Source organism: Spodoptera frugiperda, chromosome 26 (assembly GCF_023101765.2).
Source record: "Spodoptera frugiperda isolate SF20-4 chromosome 26, AGI-APGP_CSIRO_Sfru_2.0, whole genome shotgun sequence".
Lineage (NCBI taxonomy): Eukaryota > Metazoa > Arthropoda > Insecta > Lepidoptera > Noctuidae > Spodoptera > Spodoptera frugiperda.
This window is the reverse complement of record NC_064237.1, coordinates 12,652,404-12,674,284: the sequence shown is the minus strand read 5'-3', so window position 1 is coordinate 12,674,284 and position 21,881 is coordinate 12,652,404. Positions and strand designations below refer to the sequence as shown.

The following is a 21,881-nucleotide window of genomic DNA, read 5'->3' as shown; positions in this document are numbered from 1 at the left end:
GCCTTCATTGATTTTTTAACTTTATATGTCGTTAACTCCCCAAGGTGAACCGGTGACTGCTCGGTTAAATGTCGGCTGCATTCACAGATATGATTTAAACCTCTCGATTTACTGGTATTCGTTGCATCTGGGGTTGTAGTAATGATTAATAGATTTTTGATAGTTACTTTACTATTAGTGGTAGTTAGTAGCATTCCGAAGGTTTAAGATACTAGCTTCTCATGCATGAGTTAGGGTTCGAAAACTACCAACGGTAAATACCAGTATGACATTTTCCGAGTTATATGTACTTTCTAAGATTATATAGACACCACTGATGTAAAGGAAAACATCGTCATAAAACCTGAACTTATAATTTCTGGTTTGATTGGTGTGGTGATTAATGCTCAATGCTACCTTCTCCGTGGGAAGTGGCATTTGGTCAGCTGTAGCCTATTTATAGGCTGATGAAGTTGATGTACTATTACTATCAAGCAATGAGGCTAATAAATTGATGTCTTTTGGGTTTTCGAAAGTAGCAAGGAGTTTGAATTTTTTTTATTAAAACGTTGCCCCACATTAGGATTTTCTCCTGTGTCGTGGGTGCGTTTACAAACATACAATTTCACATGCACATGACACTCAGACCCGAAACAACAATCTGTGAATCACACAAAGAGTTGTTCCGTGCGGGAATCGAACCCGCGACACGTTGCACGGCAGCCAGTTGCCCAGCCACCGCGCCAACCGTGCAGTCATAATTGTGGTCGGTGTATGACAATAATCTCTCCGACTATTAGGTACATGGGTTTCATAACGTAACTAGTAAAAACTGAGGCTATAGGCTACTGAGGTATATGCTAACAGTAAAAGACTGTATATTTTCCTAGCATTTCGTCATCATGAGTAAACAATTTTATTTTTTTATTTTATTTTATATAAATTTTATTATAATAAATAATCAAGAAATATTTTACTAAAACAAACGATTTGACTTTCAGTCACTCGTTCATACACAACAAGAAACTCATTGTTTATTAAACAATGAGTTCAATATCATAAAAAAATTAAATAACATATTATTTAAGACTCCAAATCCAATCCAAAATTAAAACCAATACCAACCACTACACCTATACCAAAACTTCGCATAACAATAAAAATAACATAACAAATTTAACAAAATATCAACACCTTCATAACAGCACCTTTTGACACAGTTGCACAGTTTTTTAAACATTACACTTATTACGTTATTTAATAAATATGAAGTTCACATTTAAACATTATGTAATACTCGTAACATGTAAGGTACAGGTGCGAATTTGGTTCAAAGAATTTAACACCTGTGGCATCTTGCACATGAAATTTTAGGGGTCTTCTGACCATGTATAGCGATTTTATTGTTTTTATTTCTTCGGTAGCATGAGGTCGATGTTCATTTTTTATTTGCTTTTGTTACTCGTATTGTGACTTTGTTTGGGTGAAAATATGTTCTTTTATTGAAGACTAGCGACTCGCTCCAGCTTCGCATGGGTGCAATGGTGATATATTATACATAATATAAACCTTCCTCTTGAATCACGTTATCTATTTAAAAAAAATTGCATCAAAATCTGTTGCGTAGTTTTAAAGATTTTAGCATACAAAGAGACATAGGGACAGAGAAAGCGACTTTGTTTTATACTATGTAGTGATGATGATGATTATGTTTATCTATTGAAATTGGTACTAATTTTATGTGTATCTATAGTGCAAACGGGTGTAAACTGATTTTATTTATTTAATAAATACTGATGCAAGAATGTTATTTATTGCAGATCTATACAATTATCATTTATAGCACAAGGTTGGAAAGAAATTAATATCAAACAAATATTTGTTTCAGTTGTCATGCTATTTGAAAACGTAATTTTTGATCAAAATTCTAATTTGTGAATAAGTACTCAACCACTGCTCTTCTTCTGATATCACATTTTCAAATAAATTTTCTTAAGTTAAATTTTTCATAAGTTGCTTAGTTTGGACTACATATGACCTAAACTACCCTAAAACTGAACAATAAGACCACTAAAATTACTCTCGTAAACGTAAAGCTACCAACATTTTAAAAGGATAATCTTATATGGTCCAGTTTGGAGAGTTTTTGGCAGTAGTCCAGAAACCATCACTTTTCGTGAAATACCTACTCGTGAAGAATTATAAGCAGTTGAAAGGGACTGGAATTATTTTAAAATAAAAAAGCGAGTTTACTGTCGAAAATAATTTTGAAGAATTTGAGAAAGACATAGATACCTAATTATTTAATATCGAAATTAAATATTCGAGTTCCCGAAAGTCAGAATGGAAAAGTGAACCCAAATTAGTTAAAATCTGAACAATGTTCTGTAGCACTCTTTTTTGCCAGTATTTTTTTTTTATTTCCATGTCATAAGGAGTTATGCTTATTTTCTAACAGACTGTATTTAGACACAGACTTGTTCATGTGTCCATCAAACCCAGTTTTTTTTTAATATTTCGACATTTGCGTCTGCAAGCACCAAAACATCTTTCATAACCTTTTCTGAAGAACCAAATCCACACTTCCTTGTATCAAAAACGTCACTTTAATCCCGCCGCCATCTTGAATTCTATATGTTACACTTAACATCGCTTCCTGAACATTGCACTGATATAATTGTCACAGTCTGCCCAACAACTCCACAATAAGGTCAGTTGCAAAATGTACCGAGTGAAAGTAGTTTTAAGGTCCCATTTAGGAAGACCCCTGTGTCTGTATTCTTCAGCACTACCCGCGGGTCTTAGCACTGGTTGTAAGCTGTCCAATTAACAAGACCCCTCGACGTGGTTTATTTTGAAAGGCGTGTGGAAGTGGCTAAAGGTCTTTGGACTGGTTTTCGCTACATACTTGAGCAAATACTCGGCTCGTGTTCTACGTTTGTGTCTCGTTGTATGATAGGTTAATTATTATAATCATAATGATCAGTAAATTGACAGAATTTGACTTTGAAGATTACTATAGAGAAGGGCTATTATTATTTTGTTTATCTCCTATTTCAAATTAGCCTTTAGTGCATTTTGAAATTAGGGCTATTTTATGTATCTGGTGCGAATGTAGTTTTGTAAAACCAAGGACTTTGAAACTGTTAAGACTCATCTCTGTGCTTAACATAAGTCATCATACAACATTTAGCAACTTGGGTGTTAAAGAAAAATAATTAAAAATATTATTTAAATGATCATAAAAGCAATTTACCCACAACGTCATAAAAAATAGACTAAATACGTCAAACGTAATAAGCGAAATGTTTTTTGCGTATATGTTCTAAACGAATGCATATTTTATATAATATTGATAACATTTCTTGACGTATTAATTTTAAGATAATTCCATTCACATCCGTAAATCCGCTCTGACGTACGAGTAACAAACGCTTGTCCGAATAGACTATGAGCTTCCTCTATAAAATATCGTCACCATATGCCTGTAGTGTTGCAGTTATAATATTAGCATACTTTTTTTAAACCTTACTCCACACTACGATTTTCTCCTTCGTCGTGGGTGCGTTTACAAACATACAATTACACACGCACATAACACCCAGACCCGAAACAACAATTTGTGGAGCACACAAAAAGTTGCTCCATGCGGGAATCGAACCCACTACACGTCACCACGCCACCGTGACAACCGCACAGTCAAATCAAATTACTCTATGCAAAACAATTAGCCGCTCTAATTAGACCGCGGAATTACTAATGGAATGTATGTACATATAATAATGTCTGCCATGTCCCACTCAGTTCCAATGTAACCGTTATATTATTAGGCAATAAGCAGAACTTGTTTTGGGCCGCTAATGGTTTACTAGTGTACAGTAATTGGTCCTATTGCAATTATTAACGTGTTGCATTTTTCCTGCTATGTTTGTTATACATTTATATTTTTATTAATACCGGACTTGTTACCTATTTGTAGAAGTGTTAGACAGAGACTTCCTTTAAAGTGTACCTTATTTTCGTGTATTTATTTTTATATCCTCTAACATTTCGTTTTTAAATACTACTTACAACATTATTAGGCCCTTGATCCATCCGCCCAAAGTCAGCCTCCTATGGTGGTTGTCGAGGCTGATATTTCATCGTTATTAATGTTATTATTGTGACCTCAATGACGAAGATTTGTATTAAATTCTTAAATATCGAGAAAAGACAATGTTTCATTTAAGGGGCGAAAATCATCCAATGACTTCTCCCGCATTGGGCGAAGGCAAGAGGGAGTGTCAGACTCTTACTGACTAAAAACCACTCCGTTCCTACTCCTGCTTTTCAAGCCGGAGCCCCGGTAAACCCGCTAGGTAGTCCGCAGCTCTTGATTAGGCAAATAACCGTACTGGGTCCGAATCTATAACTGCCTCATTGATTAACTAATTGAAAGTACAATAACCGAACATGGATTTATGTAATATCTGTACAAGATATGTGTTTCAGTATTTGAGTACATAATATGTATTGTATTGTAGTAAAGTGCACTTAATTTGTTGTGTGTTGTTTGGTCTAGACCTTAATTCGTTTTATTGATACCAATTAGATATAGAAGATTTATTAGTAGTTACATATTATGTGGAAGTAGGCTAGATTTCTATTTAATTACAGAAAATATTTCGTATGTATGTGTATTGAATTAGAAGATTAGTTCTCATTTGAATTCTTTATTAGCATAAGGTAATATTGTTTAAATTTTGCTCAGTACCCCTAGTATAAGGTTGCTTGTTTTATTCGAGCCGGTTTATCAGGGCACCGAACACGCTCAAGTTTCGACTTCTTTAAACGTAAAACAAACTCTTATTAAGGGTACAGAATACCATAAGATTCTTTACTTTTTTTATGAAACATAACGTAATAACGTAATCGAGCAGACGTATTACCTGATGGTAAGCAATCGCCGCCGCCCATGGACACTTGAAACACCAGAGGCTTTACAAGTGCGTTACCGGCTTTTTGGGAGTTAGGAATTTAAGGGTTGTTGTTGGGGATGGGGAAGATTGGGAAGGGGGGAATTGGACCTCCGGTAACCTCACTCACACAACGAAACAAAACGCAAGCGTTGTTTCACGTCGGTTTTCTGTGAGGCCGTGGTATCACTCCGGTCGAGCCGGCCCATTCGTGCCGAAGCATGGCTCTCCCACACTTAACTTTTTTAAATTTAAGATAATCTACGACTGAACGGTTAGGTCTGAAGCTGGTCAACTAGTTACAGAGGAACAAATTAGATTTTCGTAAAACATAATTCTTTGTGTGGTCCACTATCAATGCTGGTGACGGCCACCCACAACACCAGAAGAGTTACACTTACCATTCAATCAACGAGGTAGTAGGTACCGTACTTATATTTTTTAATGCCTTAATTAAAGAAGTACAAGTGTGGCAATGTGATAATAGTGTCCGGTAGCCAGTTAAGGCGTCGGTCGGTTGTGAGTAGGAAATAATACTTTCACTGCGACGCCGATGATCAATTGTTTCATGTCACAGAACACATTACACATTTTGGTTGGTTGCCAGTGCATTCGTTACTTACTGTTGTGGCTATGAAATTAGAGTGTGGAGATAGCGATTAGGAAAGATGTGAAATTCAAAATATTTATTTGATTTATAAGTATACAAAATGTAAGAAAAAGCAAAAACATCCGAACGAAGTGCCTCCTCCTTTTTTGAAGTCGGTAAAATCGATAATTCATTATATTTATTAATCTATCTATTAAATTTGCTGTGAAATATTAAATAGGATGATTTCATTTCTCTAGCGGTTGCCATTTCTTGGTCAAACAAAGTAATGTTTAACAAATTCAACGCCGTGGTCGTCACCGGTGACCGACGTTAGCGGAGGATTTGCCTTCAGTTTTCTATTGGCAGTCAAAGACTTAGTTTTGATATTCGAATTTACAGCAACGAAATGTTTTGCTTTTTAATAACACTGATGATTTTTTTCTAACTCCGGTTTCCTTCCCGCTATTTTAGAAGCCCCAGCCTAATTTCCATTCTGTTAGCATGGAAAGTGTAGTTTAATTCAAATGATAATCAGAATTGTATTAGTCTGTAGGTGTTGCTGGCAATCTGACAAAATCTAGAAGTTCTACGTTTTGGCAGTCCAACAACACTTTCATCTTTGGCTTAGCACCGTGGGTAAATACGTTGCTTTTAGTAGTTTTAATTCTCTGAAAGGAAAATGTACAGAAACGAACATATACCACCGCGTACTGCGGTTTGATTTTGATTGACTTCCTCCGTACTCAGTGTCATTTAATGGTTACTTAACCCAGTCCTTAGCAATTGTTTTCGATACAAAATCGTTACTAAGGAACAGTTTAAGTAATCATTAAATGTCTTTGAGTGCGGCGGTGAGAGTCGATATGGACACGACAGTGAAAAAAAATGAAAGGAAAAAATAAATAAATATATGTGGAAATATAGAAAGTTAACAAAAATTACTGAGATAGATTAACACTATTATACTAACAGGTCTGTTATTATCATCTGCATCATATCAGTTATAAGATATCCACTGTTAAACGAAGGTCACCCACGAGGATTTACAGATCCAACAAGTTCTTTACGAAATTGAATTGTTTGTCTACTTTCTTTTTTATAAACTTTGCCCCACTTTAGGATTTTCTCCTGTGTCGTGGGTGCGTTTACAAACATACAAGTTTACATACACATGACATCCAGACCCAAAACAACAATTTGTGGATCACACAAAGAGTTGCTCCGTGCGGGAATCGAACCTGCTACAAGTTGCGCGGCAGCCGGTCGCCCAGCTACCGGACCAACGGTGCAATGTTATAACGGTGCCAATAAACTGTTTTTCATTCTTTCTAAATGTAGAATGGAATAATTATTTGATTTAAAAACACAGTAACTTACACGACACACATAAAAACTCCTTGCTTGAAACACAATGTTAACCTCCAGTGGCCACATTGTAATTTACACCTGATTCCTAAGATCCGATGGGATTGGAAGCGTCCTAAATCCGGGATTACTGCTGGCTCCAGTAAGATGTTGGTAAGCTTAGTACATGGGAGTAAGGCCCCGTCATGAGCTGGCTAGCGGATTATGTCTAAGCTTTGCCTTCGAGAATACGCATTGAACGTTGGTAATTGATCAGAAGATCAATTTTGTTTTTTATAGCAAAGGGGTTCAAAATTCTAAAGTTTTAGGGCCTGTTTTGACATACATATCGTCACGCCTTTAATCCCCGAAGGGGTAGGCAGAGGTGCACATTATTGCACGTAATGCCACTGCGTACACCCACTTTTCACAATTTATGTTTTAAGTCCCATGTAATAGGTGGTGAGCCTATTGCCATATACCGGGCACATTTCCAGACTCCGTGCTACCGCTGAGAAAGTTTCGAAAAACGGAAATTCCCAGTAATACTTCGCCGGACCCGGGAATCGAACCCGAGACCCCTTGCCTGGCAGTCGCACTTGCAACCAGTCGGCCAACGAGGCAGTCCTGTTTTGAGTGTTGACGAAATGGTGTTACCGATCGGGAATAACCCTAGCCCATCTGCCAAACACGAGGATAAATAGCAAACCGTCATAGGTAAAGAAGACAGTACTTATACACGCACGCACTTAAACGCATTTCCTAACTGACTAGTCTGAAGTACTGTCAAAACAAAATTAGAAGTCAAATGATATTGTTGTTGAAATAAGCCCGTTCCCGCTGAATGAGAATGCCAGAAAACTTCAGATTACCCACAAATCAAAATACAATGCAATTCAAATTACGATTGTTAATTAGTAAATTGACGGAACTAATCGAATGTTGCGGTCGATATTTTTGTCTCTTTCCCACTTATTGTGTTTGAGTAGGGTGTGAAAGGAATCGAACAGATTTTTGCTTTGACAAAAATTTTAGGAATTCGGAGCGTGAGCGGTCTTGATACTTTAGTTGTGGTGAGACTTGGTATTATTATACACGGCGTAGTATTGATATTTATTCAAAACGAATCCATATTTTTTTGGATACGAATTCTGTGGTAAATATAATTTTTTGGGTTTAAAGTCTTACTGCCGCACTTAGGGTCATTTAACAATTACATAAACTATTCCTTAGTAACGATTTTGTTCCGAAAACAATTATTACGGACCGAGTAGATTAATTATTGTCTCTGAGTGCGGCCGTTATAATGATTCAAGTAATAATGAAAGAATATACAATTTAGAATTAGCACTCTTTAAGTAAACGATAATAAAACGTCTATTAAGTTTTTAATATCAATCTGAGAATTTAAATATTATCTGCAATTTAAAAATAGCAAGTAATAAAAATAAATAACAGTGTGAAGTTGCAGGCAAAAACTAGTCGCTAACTAAATAAAAACTTTTAAAACTATTACCAAACAATAAAACGATTTTCTTTCTTCAAAAAAATGACCTCAGCAGAGTCATTGGTGTTATTATAAAAAGTTCTAGAAATTTTATTTTCACAAAAAGCTTTGTATCTAGGCACTAAATGATAGACTTGTTGGCTATTATATTATTATCAATAAAAAATCTAAAAAAGAAAATTTAAAAAGAAAAATGTCGCGTAATAATATTCGTGAATTTGACCTTCAAATGTTTTCTTCGCAGTTGTCATGCCATTACCATAATTGTTCTATTTGTAATATCATTGTCTTTTTATTTTCATTTATAAGTGTTTTCTCCTAAACAACTTATTTTGTTTATTTTTGCTGTTATCAAATGATATTGGGTGGTGATGAACTTTTTTAAACTACCAACTTGCTGTATTGCAAAAATAAATTAGAACAATTATTAAACTGAATCCAGTGATTTCCCGTACCTATATTATGTTGCGTCCTTGAATATCGCAGTAAATTGCACTAAAATATGCTTTTATTAGATTATTCACTTGCCTAAACCAACAAAGATTTTTTATTACTTAACTTTAAAATTTAGAAAGAATAACCTACAAATATCTTGCAAAATATTAAAATGAATTCATACTTTCATAGTAACAATAGACATTCCAAATAGTACTACAAATTATACAAAAATAAAATTATGCATTAAAAAAGCACTCTCGTTTTTTTACCAATCAAAATTCAAGACAAAGCTTCAAGACAGTTAGGTCCGCATCGACGCAAGCGCACCTTTGAATAAGCAACCACGAAACCCAAGACTTTCCGTCGCACGGTCAGTCCACGACTGTCTTTCAACCCGGACAGACGCCAGGACAGAAATGTCTTTGAAACAAACGAATTTTATATAAATTTTTCTATGCGAAGCTAGTTTTATATAGAGAAACAAGTGACCGAACAAAGCAGAGATTGTGGTTTTAATTTTTTTTTAATTGACGTGTTTCTGTGACCGACTGTACTGAGTGAGGTACTGTGTTGTGCGGATATTTGTTGTTTTTTTTTTCTTCAAATAATAATTTATTTCCTGACGTGATTTTCGTGGGAAGCCAGAAAAATGGTGAGCTATATTAACATAATTTTTGTTGAAGGGAAATGGTTTTTTTTTCGTGTCATAATTGCTTTGTTTACGAGAATAGAAAGTTCTTAGAAAGTTCCTCTTCGTTAGGCTTCTCGTGTTTTTAAACCTAATTTATGTTGTACCTAATAACTTTTTTAATTATTATTTTATGTTGTTTTTATAACTCATTTGTATAAACATGAAAAGAAGTTGGTGTATTATGTTTCACTTTACGATAGTTTCTACATTTCCTGATAGCAGTGATTATAATTTAATTTGTAGGTAAACCTTTGCAACAATCTCCGCAAGTTTTTTATAATTTAAATTTAAATTCACCTTAAACTTTACAAGAATAAATAGCAAGGTCCAAGAATTGTCGGACCTGTTTCTCATAAAACGTTTTTTGCATAAAAACGCGAAATGTCACTATTTGCGTCTCATTTTTTTATTATACCAATTCTTTTCATCATTTCATTTTTATTACAAAAAAAAGTATCAAGACTTTTAATAAAATAAAAACAAAACGTAATAATAAAAACTAATTCTTAATTAAAAAGAAAAATAATACCAACACTTCAATACAAAAGTTCAAAAGTAGAACGTACACATTCTAAATTCAAGTTCGAATTCCAATTCCGAATTCCGTTTACAAAATTTAAATAAACCGCCATAATCTGCTCTAGATTCTAAATTCGAAATCCTTAGCGGTACGCTATTCGAAATCGGTAAGCGGTTTGAACTGACAATGAACAAAAAGACTCAGTTTCTCTCAGTGAAAGTGAACTGAGGTGGTAGAAATCGGCGCATTCGCACAGCAGCGCCGCTCGTGTGTGTAACGTCGATTTAGTTTTTTTCGTACGTGCTATTATAATAGAAGTGTTAGGAAGGTAGAAAGCACATGTTTGTGTAGGAAAAACAATGAGAAAGTTTCTTTGACAGATGTTTTTGTAGCACAAATTCGTAATGGTGGGTGATACAGACTCACACACAGACACACTAAAATTTTTGGCAGCTAAGAACTTTAAACTTTTCCATTAACATGCCAAATCAATTAACAACACACATAACCAAAATAGTACTTAACTATCTCCATTAAATACACATCGAAAATCAATTTCGAATTGAATGCAAGCAACAAATGACCTACAATTTATATAGAACCACAATTTACTGCAATCGGAGACATTTCTACGCTATTTACTGTTACGTTGCCCTCACACATTAGTTCATGTATTGCGTCCATTGCTCCTTCACCGTTTATTTTAGAAACCCTGTTACGTATGTGGCCACCAATGGTTATGTTGCCAAGACGTTGGGCTATTGGCTGGCTATTGCAACTAAGATCGATGGGAACATTAATCTTGTGCGCACGAGTGGCTTGCAATACAGGGAATTGGGTTACTACGGTACTTTGAGTTAAGTTACCTAAATAATCGAAGACAATATTTGCGTCAATAGATCGTAATTTTGAAAGACTCAATCTAAAAAATAAAATAAAATTATATTTATCTTGCAACAAAGACCTTCATCTGTCTACTTGACAAATTGTATCAAATTGCATTCAGTAGTTTTGGATAAAACTTCGTGGTAAACAAATAAAACGTGCATGCAAGTGGATAAATTAGGATTGAAATAATGGATCCTTAATTAAAAGCAACCAATAAATAATTGTTTCCTGCAATTGATAACACATTTGCATTCATCTAAATATTAATTGCACGCATTGATATTTAAATTATTGGCGGTTATTACTCCTACAATGTTAATAGAAGAATTTGTACTAAAATTCGTATAACTGTGCAAAAAAAATACATAAATTCCTAATAGACTGGCAACGCACTTATAGCTTCTCTGGTGTTGCCGGTGTTCATAGGCAGTGCTAATTTCTTACCAAGTGACCAGTCTTCTCATTTCGAGACCTTTTTTAGGATATAAGCCGGTAAAAGAGCAGACAGATTACCTGATGGTAAGCCATTGCCGCCGCCCATGGACACCCGAAACACCAGAGGCGTTATAAGTGCGTTACCGACTTTTGGGGTTAGGAAATTAAGAGTGGTTGAGGTATCGAGGTTTGGAAATGGGTGTATACTGTATGGCCCTCCGGTATTCCTCATTTAAACAACACAACGCAATCTATCCCTTAAAAAGGCTTTTATAATGGAACTCATAATATAACTTGCAAATAATTGTTGTAATGCAAAGCTTATCTCGTAATCAAACCATCAAATCTTTCTACTAATTTTGAGCAAAAAAGTTTAAATAGATAAACAAGTAGCTAAGTAAATTGAAAATAATTTCACAAACATAACGCAAAAGACAGCACATAATAATGGCGCGATTCCGTATGATTATAATACTTTATTGGTACCTAGACCTCGCCGTTTGCGAGCCGACCTATAATTAACCGCGCACTTACGTTTAAGTATGCATGTCATACTATTTTCACTTTTAAGCCGGGTCCAGACGAGTGTAACGTGTAATGTAATCCACCGTGTAATGTACCACGAATTCTACGTGTGGACGGCAGTACGAGCATTACATGTAACGCTCGCGCGGCGCTCGCGGTTGATCCATCGGCTGTCGGTTTTTCGCGCGAACACAAAGACGCTCGCAGTGCTCGTTTGGACGGCGTTCGTGACGGTTGTGTCGTATGTACGTTCATGATTGTGGAGTGACGAACAATCGCTTGAACTTATTAGTTTGTATCACGAAAAGCCTGTTATTTGGGATCCAAAAAACCCGCAATACTTTAAAAAAAAACTGAAACACGATGCTTGGAATGATATTGCTCATTCATTGGAAAGAGATGTAGAGGATCAGCTATCACGACCTTCCTATTTTGCATTCGGCATGTTCGTAGCAACTGAGTGGAAACAGCTTTTGAAATATTTTCGCGTTCACAATTCGCTTTGAGTTCGTGTGCCGTCCACACTGTTGATGCTAAATTACACGTAATCTTACATTACACGTTACACTCGTCTGGACCCGGCTTTAGGATGAGTTGAATTTCAAGTAGTGTCCAAGGTTTATTGACTTCGTACTAAGTCAACTCGTAACTTAGTGTTAAGGACCGTAAACTGTTTGAAACAAGTGACATTTGTATTTGCAACTTGTTTTGAGACGAATTCGAAGATGTTAATAAGATTGAGGATGTTGAATTTTGTGTATAATATTCTTATAAAGATAATTAAGTTGATAAAGATGATGCAATTATAAAGTAGCTTACAGTAGATACTAAGTTGCGAGTAGATATCGTTTTTAGCGATAAGGCCTTCTTTGTAGCTTATTTTATGTAGTGCAATGTTTTATATTGTATTTTGTGATTAGGTGTACAACAAAGATTATTATCTATCTATCTCTATACGCTCAGGAAAGATAAGTTCTTATTGATTGTGTCAGCTAATACAAAAGGTATATCTTGTTGTTTTACTTTTTTATATTCATAGAAACTTTACATACATACGAGATTAATAGTAAATGAATACACTTTACTTCTACTGCTCTGAAACATAAAATATAAAAAAGTGGATTCATCATTATTAATTTCATTATTAATACAAATTCAGTAAAAACAACACCTACGCAATTCGATGTAAACGAGGATACTGATTAAGAAAGGTCAAAAAATATTTCGTTTGACATTTTTAAAAGCATTGCACTCAACACTCGCGTCTGACTTAATTTTGTTTGCAAACTGATTACAATTTTTAATGAAGGCATTAAGAATCTTTTTGCGTAACTAATGCATATTCAGTTTAAATAACTAGTTCAAGAACAAACTTTCTTTGTTTCCACACTTTCTGTGGGCTGGCTGATTGAATATTTTCATTTGAACCTTGTTGACCCGTTTGGACTTCTTCACCTCAAAATCTAACCGGTTCATCATTATTTAAATTTCGATATTTCGCTTGTATCCAAGCCTCATCATTAGCATCATTTGCGTCTTCACAAAATTCTGGTTCTTCACATGTTTTTAAATCACCATTTACAAATTTATCTTTCTTTTGAGTCCGTGGGACATTTATGTCAATATTTCTACAGATGTTTGAGCTAATAATGTCACTAGGTAATTTATTTAAGCCTTATCAAGACGATTTATCTGCAACTGAACTGCAATGACCACCATGATTGATTGTTGCTCTAGCTAAATGAAATCGCGTGACCGACAGACTATGATAGGATCAATCAGCAACTATAATCTATAAGAGATTAGCTGCAAAATTGTCACATCACATATCAAATATTACAGTGACATTTATATTAAAAACTGTGCCGTGTCGTGAGCTACGCAATGCTATTACAGTTATGGCATAGCGTGGTGCAACGGCTATCAAGTAGCGGGCTTAGAAAGGCTTGTTTATTATAAAATTGTACGCTGTAATGGAGCTAAACGTTTTACGTTTAATCGGGAATTTTGTAACGTTATTGATACTTGGGTTGGGATCGTGAATCTTATTGTTGTTGTGTAAATATCGTTGATTGGTTTCTACAGGCTTATGGGAGTTATTATAGCATTTAGAGCAATGAATTGTCTAGTTGGGAAACTTTGTCGATTGAGTAGTATCTCAAACAGATTTAGAGTCATCAAGAATTGTTTCACGTCAATAATAAAAAACGTATACGCAACTCAATTTTATGTAACCAATTTTAGCAACAATATAAAATAATCTCCCACCTCTAACAATTATGCCATCTTTGTCTAAATTATCAGTTAGATCTTTAACAAAATTTGTATCATCAACCGTTGAATTTGCTTTCGCAAATCTATTTACCTTAATAGGCGTGCCCTTTTCAAGACTATCCAATTACGGGTAAACAATTCCTTCTTCTTTGTTACAAACTGATTCCACCTCTGAAGCAACCTCTTGCCCTTTATCTTTGTGTAGGTCTATAGTGCTTTCTATTATTAGTCTAAGTCTATTCTTTCCCCCACTTCCGAATCCCGGTATCCCTTTCACCCAGTCCTTACGGCATGGTTTCAACACGATTACGCAACGCTACGGTAACGACTGTTGGCCAACGGTTGCGTCCAACTGTATTGTGCTAGTGATCCGAGGATATATCGATTGATATCATGTGTTACAGCTCGTTTAATCGAATGACGAGAAGTATCGATTGTATTTATAGTAATGTTAGGTTTGAAGGGACTTTGGATAGAACAATAGTTGGTGTTCTGTCTCAACACTGATGTTGCTTAAATAGCCAGAAGATATAACAATTATTTTCAAAGAAATAGTTTTTCTTTAAATAATAAAGAGCAATGCCAATTAATTCTGCCTTTACAATTTATGAATCGTATTGAATGCCCACTTTATAGTTATCATGTCTCTAATAAGCACCATGGTTCGTCACCTTAGCTAACCAAGCGTGAGCCATGGTGAAAACGAACTTGCTTAATTACTCGTCATAATTACTTAATGGTCGATTGGCCATTCCTTTAGTCGTCCCTGATTGGGGAGGACTATAATAATGTTATGAAGATTCCTAAACAAAATAATGATTAAAACGTACTTTCTGATATTAAACTCTGTTTTGAAACAGAACTCAAGCCTAAACCAACAAATAACCTTGTAAACTTTGACATTCCTTTCCATGCAGTCTGATAAAGAATATCCAATTTGGTTTTAAAGCAACCGAAATCTCAGGGTACAACAAACAAAATAAAGCGAAATCGTATCACGAACCTCATTTTTTCGAAAACAAGAAGAAGATCCAAGACTTTATAAAAATCATTGGCTAATTTATTGGAATTCCCAGGGCACACGTTTCCCATTCCTTGGGGATTATCCGGGGATCTACACTATTGTGGAGTTTGAATTGTTATCAATGAATTTCAAGCGGAATTCCCCCTCTCATGTGAAATTTTGGGGATTCATGATCCCCTTAGGATTCAAAGGATCAGTTCAGCTAAAGTTGGCTTTTGTTTTGTTTTCCGAAGAGCTATCGACGATGTGTATTAAAATGTTTAAGGATAAACTGTTTCTTTAAGTTGATTGAAGTTGAAGGAGGAAAAGGATTTGGGTTTTTTTTTTTTTATTAATATTGTGTAGGTTTGTTTGGTACTTCTAACTTGTATTTAATGCTTTAAACAAGTGATACAAAAGCTAAATTCGCAAAACTAACTTTTACAATGAAAAGTATGATCTCTGTGAAAGTAATACTACTTTCTCTAATTAGAACCAATAAAACACATTATTTTCAAACAAAGTATTTATTTACTTCTCTATTGACAATAGTGGCTAAAGAACTCCATTTTTAGTTTTTTTTTTAAAACTATAACGTCGTGTGACAAACTATAGAATAAACTAGTTCCAGTAAAATTCTTTTACAAAAAATCTCCTTATTCTTCTATAGTCGACCCCACTATCATTTCCACTCTTTTCCCTTCTCCCATTCCCGTTAAAATGAAAATATTTCCCCTGAAACAAATACAATGATTGAAATGTCCATTGGAGCGGGTAATCAGATTATCGATACGCCATGCTCAATTTTAAGCTGTTACTTTTATTGTTCAATGCAAATGAGACGGGTTAATGCACAGGTATTTAAACAGAAGTTTAACGATTTTATTTGTTTAGTGTCAAATATTTACTGTCTCCTCGTTAGGAGTTGGTTTGCTCAACAGGTTTAGGTACATATTTGAGCTTAGTAAAATATTATGATTCAATTTCTCATTTCTGAATTTCGTAGTTAAATTTCATAGTCTTTTAATGTTATGGTCAGGTCAGGGGTTTTATAAAACTAGCTTCTGCCAGACTTTGCTCGCTTTTCCGAGGAATAAAAATATCCTAACACCCAAGTTAGCTCATACGCTGTCTGTGTGCCAAATTTCGTCAAAATCCGTTCAGTACTTTCAGCGTGACTCACGGACAAACATCCAAACAAACAAACTTTCACATTTATCATATTAGTGTCATAGTGTGCAGTGTGATTAGTGTGCTTCTCTATAACAGTAAATACCCTGATTCAGCCATTTTGTTTGACAATAAAACTCATAACTCATAACATACATTGCAAAAGAATATTATAATGCAACACAACACCTATCTCTTCATCAAACAGTACAAAGAAAAATAAAGTAACTTAATCTAACAGGAATAGTGGTTATAAAACAAAGTTAAGTAAAAGTATGTACCTGTGTGTGTGTGTATAGGAAACAAACATGACATGTGTACGATGAACGGTCTACCTGTCAGATTGATGAAGGTACTTACATAATCCTAGAGTCCGTGTGTTATTAACACGGAACTAGGAAAGCAGTTATTACTGTGTGCAAAGCTGATAGGCTTGTACAATGTGCTATCAGCAATAGGGATGATGATGGGGTATGGAAGTTAAAAATCTATTTAGTCCGTCAGTTAGGTAATGAAAATATATTAGACACGTATTTTTTTATTCCGTCGTATAATACAACAATACTTAGATATAACGCATCAAAGTTTAGGAGTAGGGTCAAATACGTAATTTCTACTGATAAAATGTACATAGAAGTGCGCACGCTGCTCATGATGAAGTGTCCCTCTGTGACTCGAAACTAGTAAAGCTTTTCTCCATTAATATACGCGAGTAAACCGTGATTTTTTAGTTAATTTAGAATCAATATTTGTTTGGCCAATCCTACAAATTTTGACTTCTTCTTATGAAGTTTATTTTTGTTAAAAAAAAATGTATTTGTCTTTGTACAAAGTTACCCTTCTGTTATATTTTCTGTAGTTTAAACAGTCACTGTTCGTTTGCACAATAAATTAATCAAACTCTTATTCGTTTCTGGTTTCGTAAAATGTCGATCGTGAATTGTGGTTTTACAATAATATGCATAAGCTCCTCATTTTCATTTCATGTTTGTTGCAATATCCGTAGTGATTGTGCTGTTGATGTTGGTTTGGTTCTTCGGCTAATCACTTACTACTTCCAAACCGATACGAACTTCAAACCTTCAAGAAAATAGCGTATTCCTTTTTAATTAGATCTTCTGGTGTTGCGGGTGTCCATGGGCGGCGCTGATCGCTTACCATCAGATGACCCATCTGCCTTCTATTTTATAATAAAACTTGCATGTTGTTGATGTACAAAATACATAAAACTGTTTGTCTCAAAAGGGAAAACAACTTAATATTTTGTCATCTTTTAAATATAATCTTCCTGAAGAACAAATAAAAAGGGTTTCCTAAAATAAGTTGTTTGTCAAACAATTCTATTAATATCCTATATTGGTAGTTGTTTATACCTAAGTAATGTAAATAAAGGTCATTTGCTAAAATTTATTTGTTCTCGACCCAAAACAATAATTTTGGTTTTACCTAAAAACTAAAAATATCGATTATTTTAGCTTCTTTTTTCCATATTTTCGACTACCTGTATCGAATGGTAAAATATAATTCCTTAATTGAACCGTAACTAGCACAAAGTGATTTCGAAAATTTTATACCTCTTAACAAAGATGTATAAAAAAAACACAGGTAAAGTTGTAAGTCAGAACTAGTCTGAACAACTTAAACACTAGTTCATGAGAGGAACAAGGCGATTAAAGACTAACAACCATTTAATGATAACCACTTTTTTGGTGATAATCGTTTCGACCCCCAAAACGTGATTAGTTCCACCTACCGTGTGTTGAATCTTAGATAAATAGTACAAAAAAGATAAAGCTTCATTTTAAAACTAGCTTTGTCCTGTGACTTTGCCTGTGGAGTAAAAGGATTTGATTACTAATTGGACTAGAAATACATTTCAAATTAGATTGTGATATATAGGTATTCTATAAGCTCTGTGATTGGTTTTGGAAACACATGTCAAATAATAGCCAGGAATAGGCCGATAATGATATTTTTACGAAAAAGTCGTGAGGAAGGGGGTAAAATACCAATTACTAAAGACCCAAACACACAAACGAAGGAAGCTAAATAAAATGGTTTAAAAATAACTTTTTATATAAAATTTGTCATCAGTACACCCACGACATACAAACTTAACAAGATTAAAACATACGAGAATAAAGCATACATATAATATGTCTTTCAAAACAGGTTTTCTTCCAAAAGACTTCAACGAATTAAAAAATCAACTTTATTTTCATAACATTAAAGTTAGATTTGCATTGTTGATGATCACAGTAGTTTTTCGACAGATATCATTATATATATCCATGTACGTTAAATGTCATGGTTTTCTAGATGATTACAAAATGTTCGTATTTATTTGATAAGTATCAAGATTCTTGTTAAAACATAATTGTTTGATGTAAGTGTCATAAGTGGTTAATGTAAAGGCCATAAGTGGTGGATGTAAAGGACATAAGTGGTGGATGTAATTGTCAAATTTACAATTAAAGGGCGTTGGGAAACTATTTCTAATGATGTAAATGATCGTTTAATGATCATTATAAATGTATTTGGGAGTAACAAGGTAAAGGTCGAGTGGTACTAATGAGGGCTTAGGTTCGATTATGGGGTCGAACAATGTGTTTGTAAGTTGTGATATAGACTGAGACATATAATAGCATGAATAATTATATTTGTTAAAAAATCTAAATTACATACTTTACAATCAGTCTTTACAACCATACTCAGAGACATTTAATGATTACTTTAAACTAGTCCTTAGTAACGATTTTGTTCCGAAAACATTTGCTAAAGACTGGGTAAAGTAACCATTAACTGACTGTGGATACGGCGATAAGTTAGTTAAAAACTTATAATAGTCGCTATTTTATAACATTTGGAACTTGGAACATCATATTATGAACTCTTTCTAGATAATTTATACTTATTCGAAACTTTGCTGATCTTTAGTTCATAAACAAATGCCAGTCTCCCATATCCCAAAACCATAGGCACAATATACAATGTGATAGGCGTGGGACTTCTAACCCGTTAAGGCTGAGTACTACATCTAATTTTATCGACAAAAAAAATTATATGGGGGGTTGAACCCCTAATTGAAAATATTGAAAAATAGTGATTTTTTCGGTCAAAATAATTCACAAATGATTTTTTTTCTCACCAAAACATTATCAAACTTATGAAAAAAGTAATGAATTAGTTAGCCAAGGTTATTAGCTACCGTTTGTGGTATTTTTTTTGTTTCTACGACGCATACAACCTTTGATATCAAAAAAAGTGAAAAAATATTAAAATAGCCATAACTTTTAGGGGAGGGGATTCGACCCCTTCGACCCCCGACTTTTGTTGATAAAATTTGATGTAGAATTCAGCCTTAACGGGTTAGAAGTCTCGCCCCTATCACATTGTATAGGTATGACGTCATAGGTCGGGCTTGACCTTTCTTAACGAAGATGCCTGTTAGATAATAATAATCTGTACAAGACTAATTTATTCAAATTGCTCAAAGGGCTACCGATGATTGCTAAATGCCAGAGTGTCCATCGTAAAATGTACTTTATCGGTGTCTATTTACATTTTAATTTCGAAGGGACCGTGATAGAGGGTCGTTGTTTGCTGGAAGGTTCGTTTTTGTGGTATAATATATGTAGGTATCTAAGAATGCCTAGATGTTGTTAGCTTGTCATTATTTTTCTTAAGACTTTTTTACGTTGTTTTTAAACGAACAGATTTATAATTCCACTTGTGGACCTGGCTAAATTCGTACCGTCTCAAACATTTTTTTTTAAACCTTCCCTAGACTTCCACTATTAATTATTATTCAAGACCAAAATTTGCCAAATCGGCCAATTTCGAGTTTTGGCAAGACTAATGAACTGCAATTGATTTTTATATCATAATATAAAGATTATGAACAACATTATTAGACAAATTCATAAACATCTTGAATGCAATAAAAACATTATATTACACCAATTAAAAACAAAAATCTAGACAGAAACCAATACTTTATAAATCAGTTTCAAAAAGAAGAAACGTGCTAAATACAATAAAATATTCAATAATAAAATTAGCAATTAATTCCTTAATTAGACATAGAATGTGATAAAAAAGGTGATTGACACAATATAAGACCAGTTTTTCTTCCAAAAATACTATAATTTACTGCCCAAAAACCACAAATGGATAATATAAAGCTAAAAAAATAAAATGTTTACTTCAATAATATAAAATTAATATAAAACCACGTCATTGACCTTGGTGATAGATACTAATATTATAAAAGGTTTTAAAAAGGGTTTGATCAAAATATGTTTTGACATTTTTACGGTATTTTTATTGACACTTATTTATATTTATATTTTTATACGATTTCATGAGGTCTTTGCCATGGTTCTCTAGGTCGTCCTTATTATTTTTAGGTTTTAGGATAAATAAACCTTAGAATTTATATGTCGCATCGTTATGCCTTTTATCTTCGAAGAAGTAGGCAGAGGTGCACATTATTGCACTTAATATCACAGTACAATGTACATCTATTTTTCAATATTTGTGTTAAGGTCCCATGTAATAATGGGTGAGTCTATTGCCATATACTGAACAATGCTGTCAAGGAATAGTGGGCTTTTTTCGGGTTTTCTCAGTAGTAGTAGGTACGGAGTCTGAAATTGTACCCAGTATATGACAATAGGCTCAACCCTATTACATGGGACTTATAACACAAGTGGTAAAAAGTGGGTGTTCATTGTACAGCGGTATTGATTACCTACCCTTTCTGGGATAAAATGGCGAGACAAAACAAAACATAGCATATATTTTTTATAATAATAAAAATATCTACCAGTAGCAGAAAACAATAAACTCCACCTGTTAAGTAACCGAACAGTTACAGCTATGGTTAACTATTACACAACAAAACAGTTTGCAAACAACATCGTGATTCAATTCTCATAATTGCATTACCAATTTTGGTATGGCTTCTTTTAATTGTGAAACATTAACTATCTTAATTATTGGTATTTGATCGTGAGCTATCAATATCAAGACTACCGGGTATTTTATTGGCGTTAATAATGTTTAATTTTATATCGATATGGCCACGTCTAAAAATAATTATGTTAGTTTTTCTTTATCTTATACTGTTTTTTATGTTGTGACTTGTGGTCAGAAAAATAATTATGCTTCTCTGCAACGGCGCTCTTTTCCAAACTAAATATGTAATACTAGCTGACCCGGCGAACTTTTTCCGCCTTATGGAATAGGGGGCATCCGCGCAAAACATGTGCAAATTGTATGCACATTATTATGCTAAAGCTATTTGACCAGGGACCCTGAGGTCCCTATAATACTGTGGCGACACATTGACAAGTAACAAGTGACAGATGACAAATATCGCAAATATCGACTAGCAAATAATGGATGACGTCACAAATTCCTGCATCGCACATACGAAGTTTACATGCGAATTACACGGATAGAAAATCTTCATCTGCCTTGTTACTTGTCAATGTGTCGCCACATCACGTCCCCGACCGGAGGTCGATCCCGTTCACGTGTCGATGCTTGAACATGA

At 34.3% G+C, this 21,881-nt stretch overlaps 2 protein-coding genes across 4 annotated transcripts in view; one reads left to right on the top strand and one right to left on the bottom strand.

Annotated features, from left to right (window-relative positions):
* The window catches only part of LOC118264327 (uncharacterized), a 419,163-nt gene that overhangs the window by 215,335 nt on the left and 181,947 nt on the right, over positions 1–21,881 (bottom strand). Inside the window, exon 1 of one of the 3 annotated variants that reach the window (XM_050704898.1) lies at positions 16,026–16,032. The exons of the other annotated variants lie outside the window; for them this stretch is intronic. The gene's annotated coding sequence lies outside the window, so the exon portion shown is untranslated. Of the gene's footprint in view, positions 1–16,025; positions 16,033–21,881 lie in introns of those variants that run through there. 3 annotated transcript variants of the gene reach the window in all.
* Positions 9,174–21,881, top strand: part of LOC118264314 (probable chitinase 10) — a 109,527-nt gene continuing 96,819 nt past the window's right edge. The window contains exon 1 of the mRNA XM_050704865.1: positions 9,174–9,467. Coding sequence (XP_050560822.1) covers positions 9,465–9,467 — 3 coding nt within the window. The 5' untranslated portion in view covers positions 9,174–9,464. The remainder of the gene's footprint in view (positions 9,468–21,881) is intronic.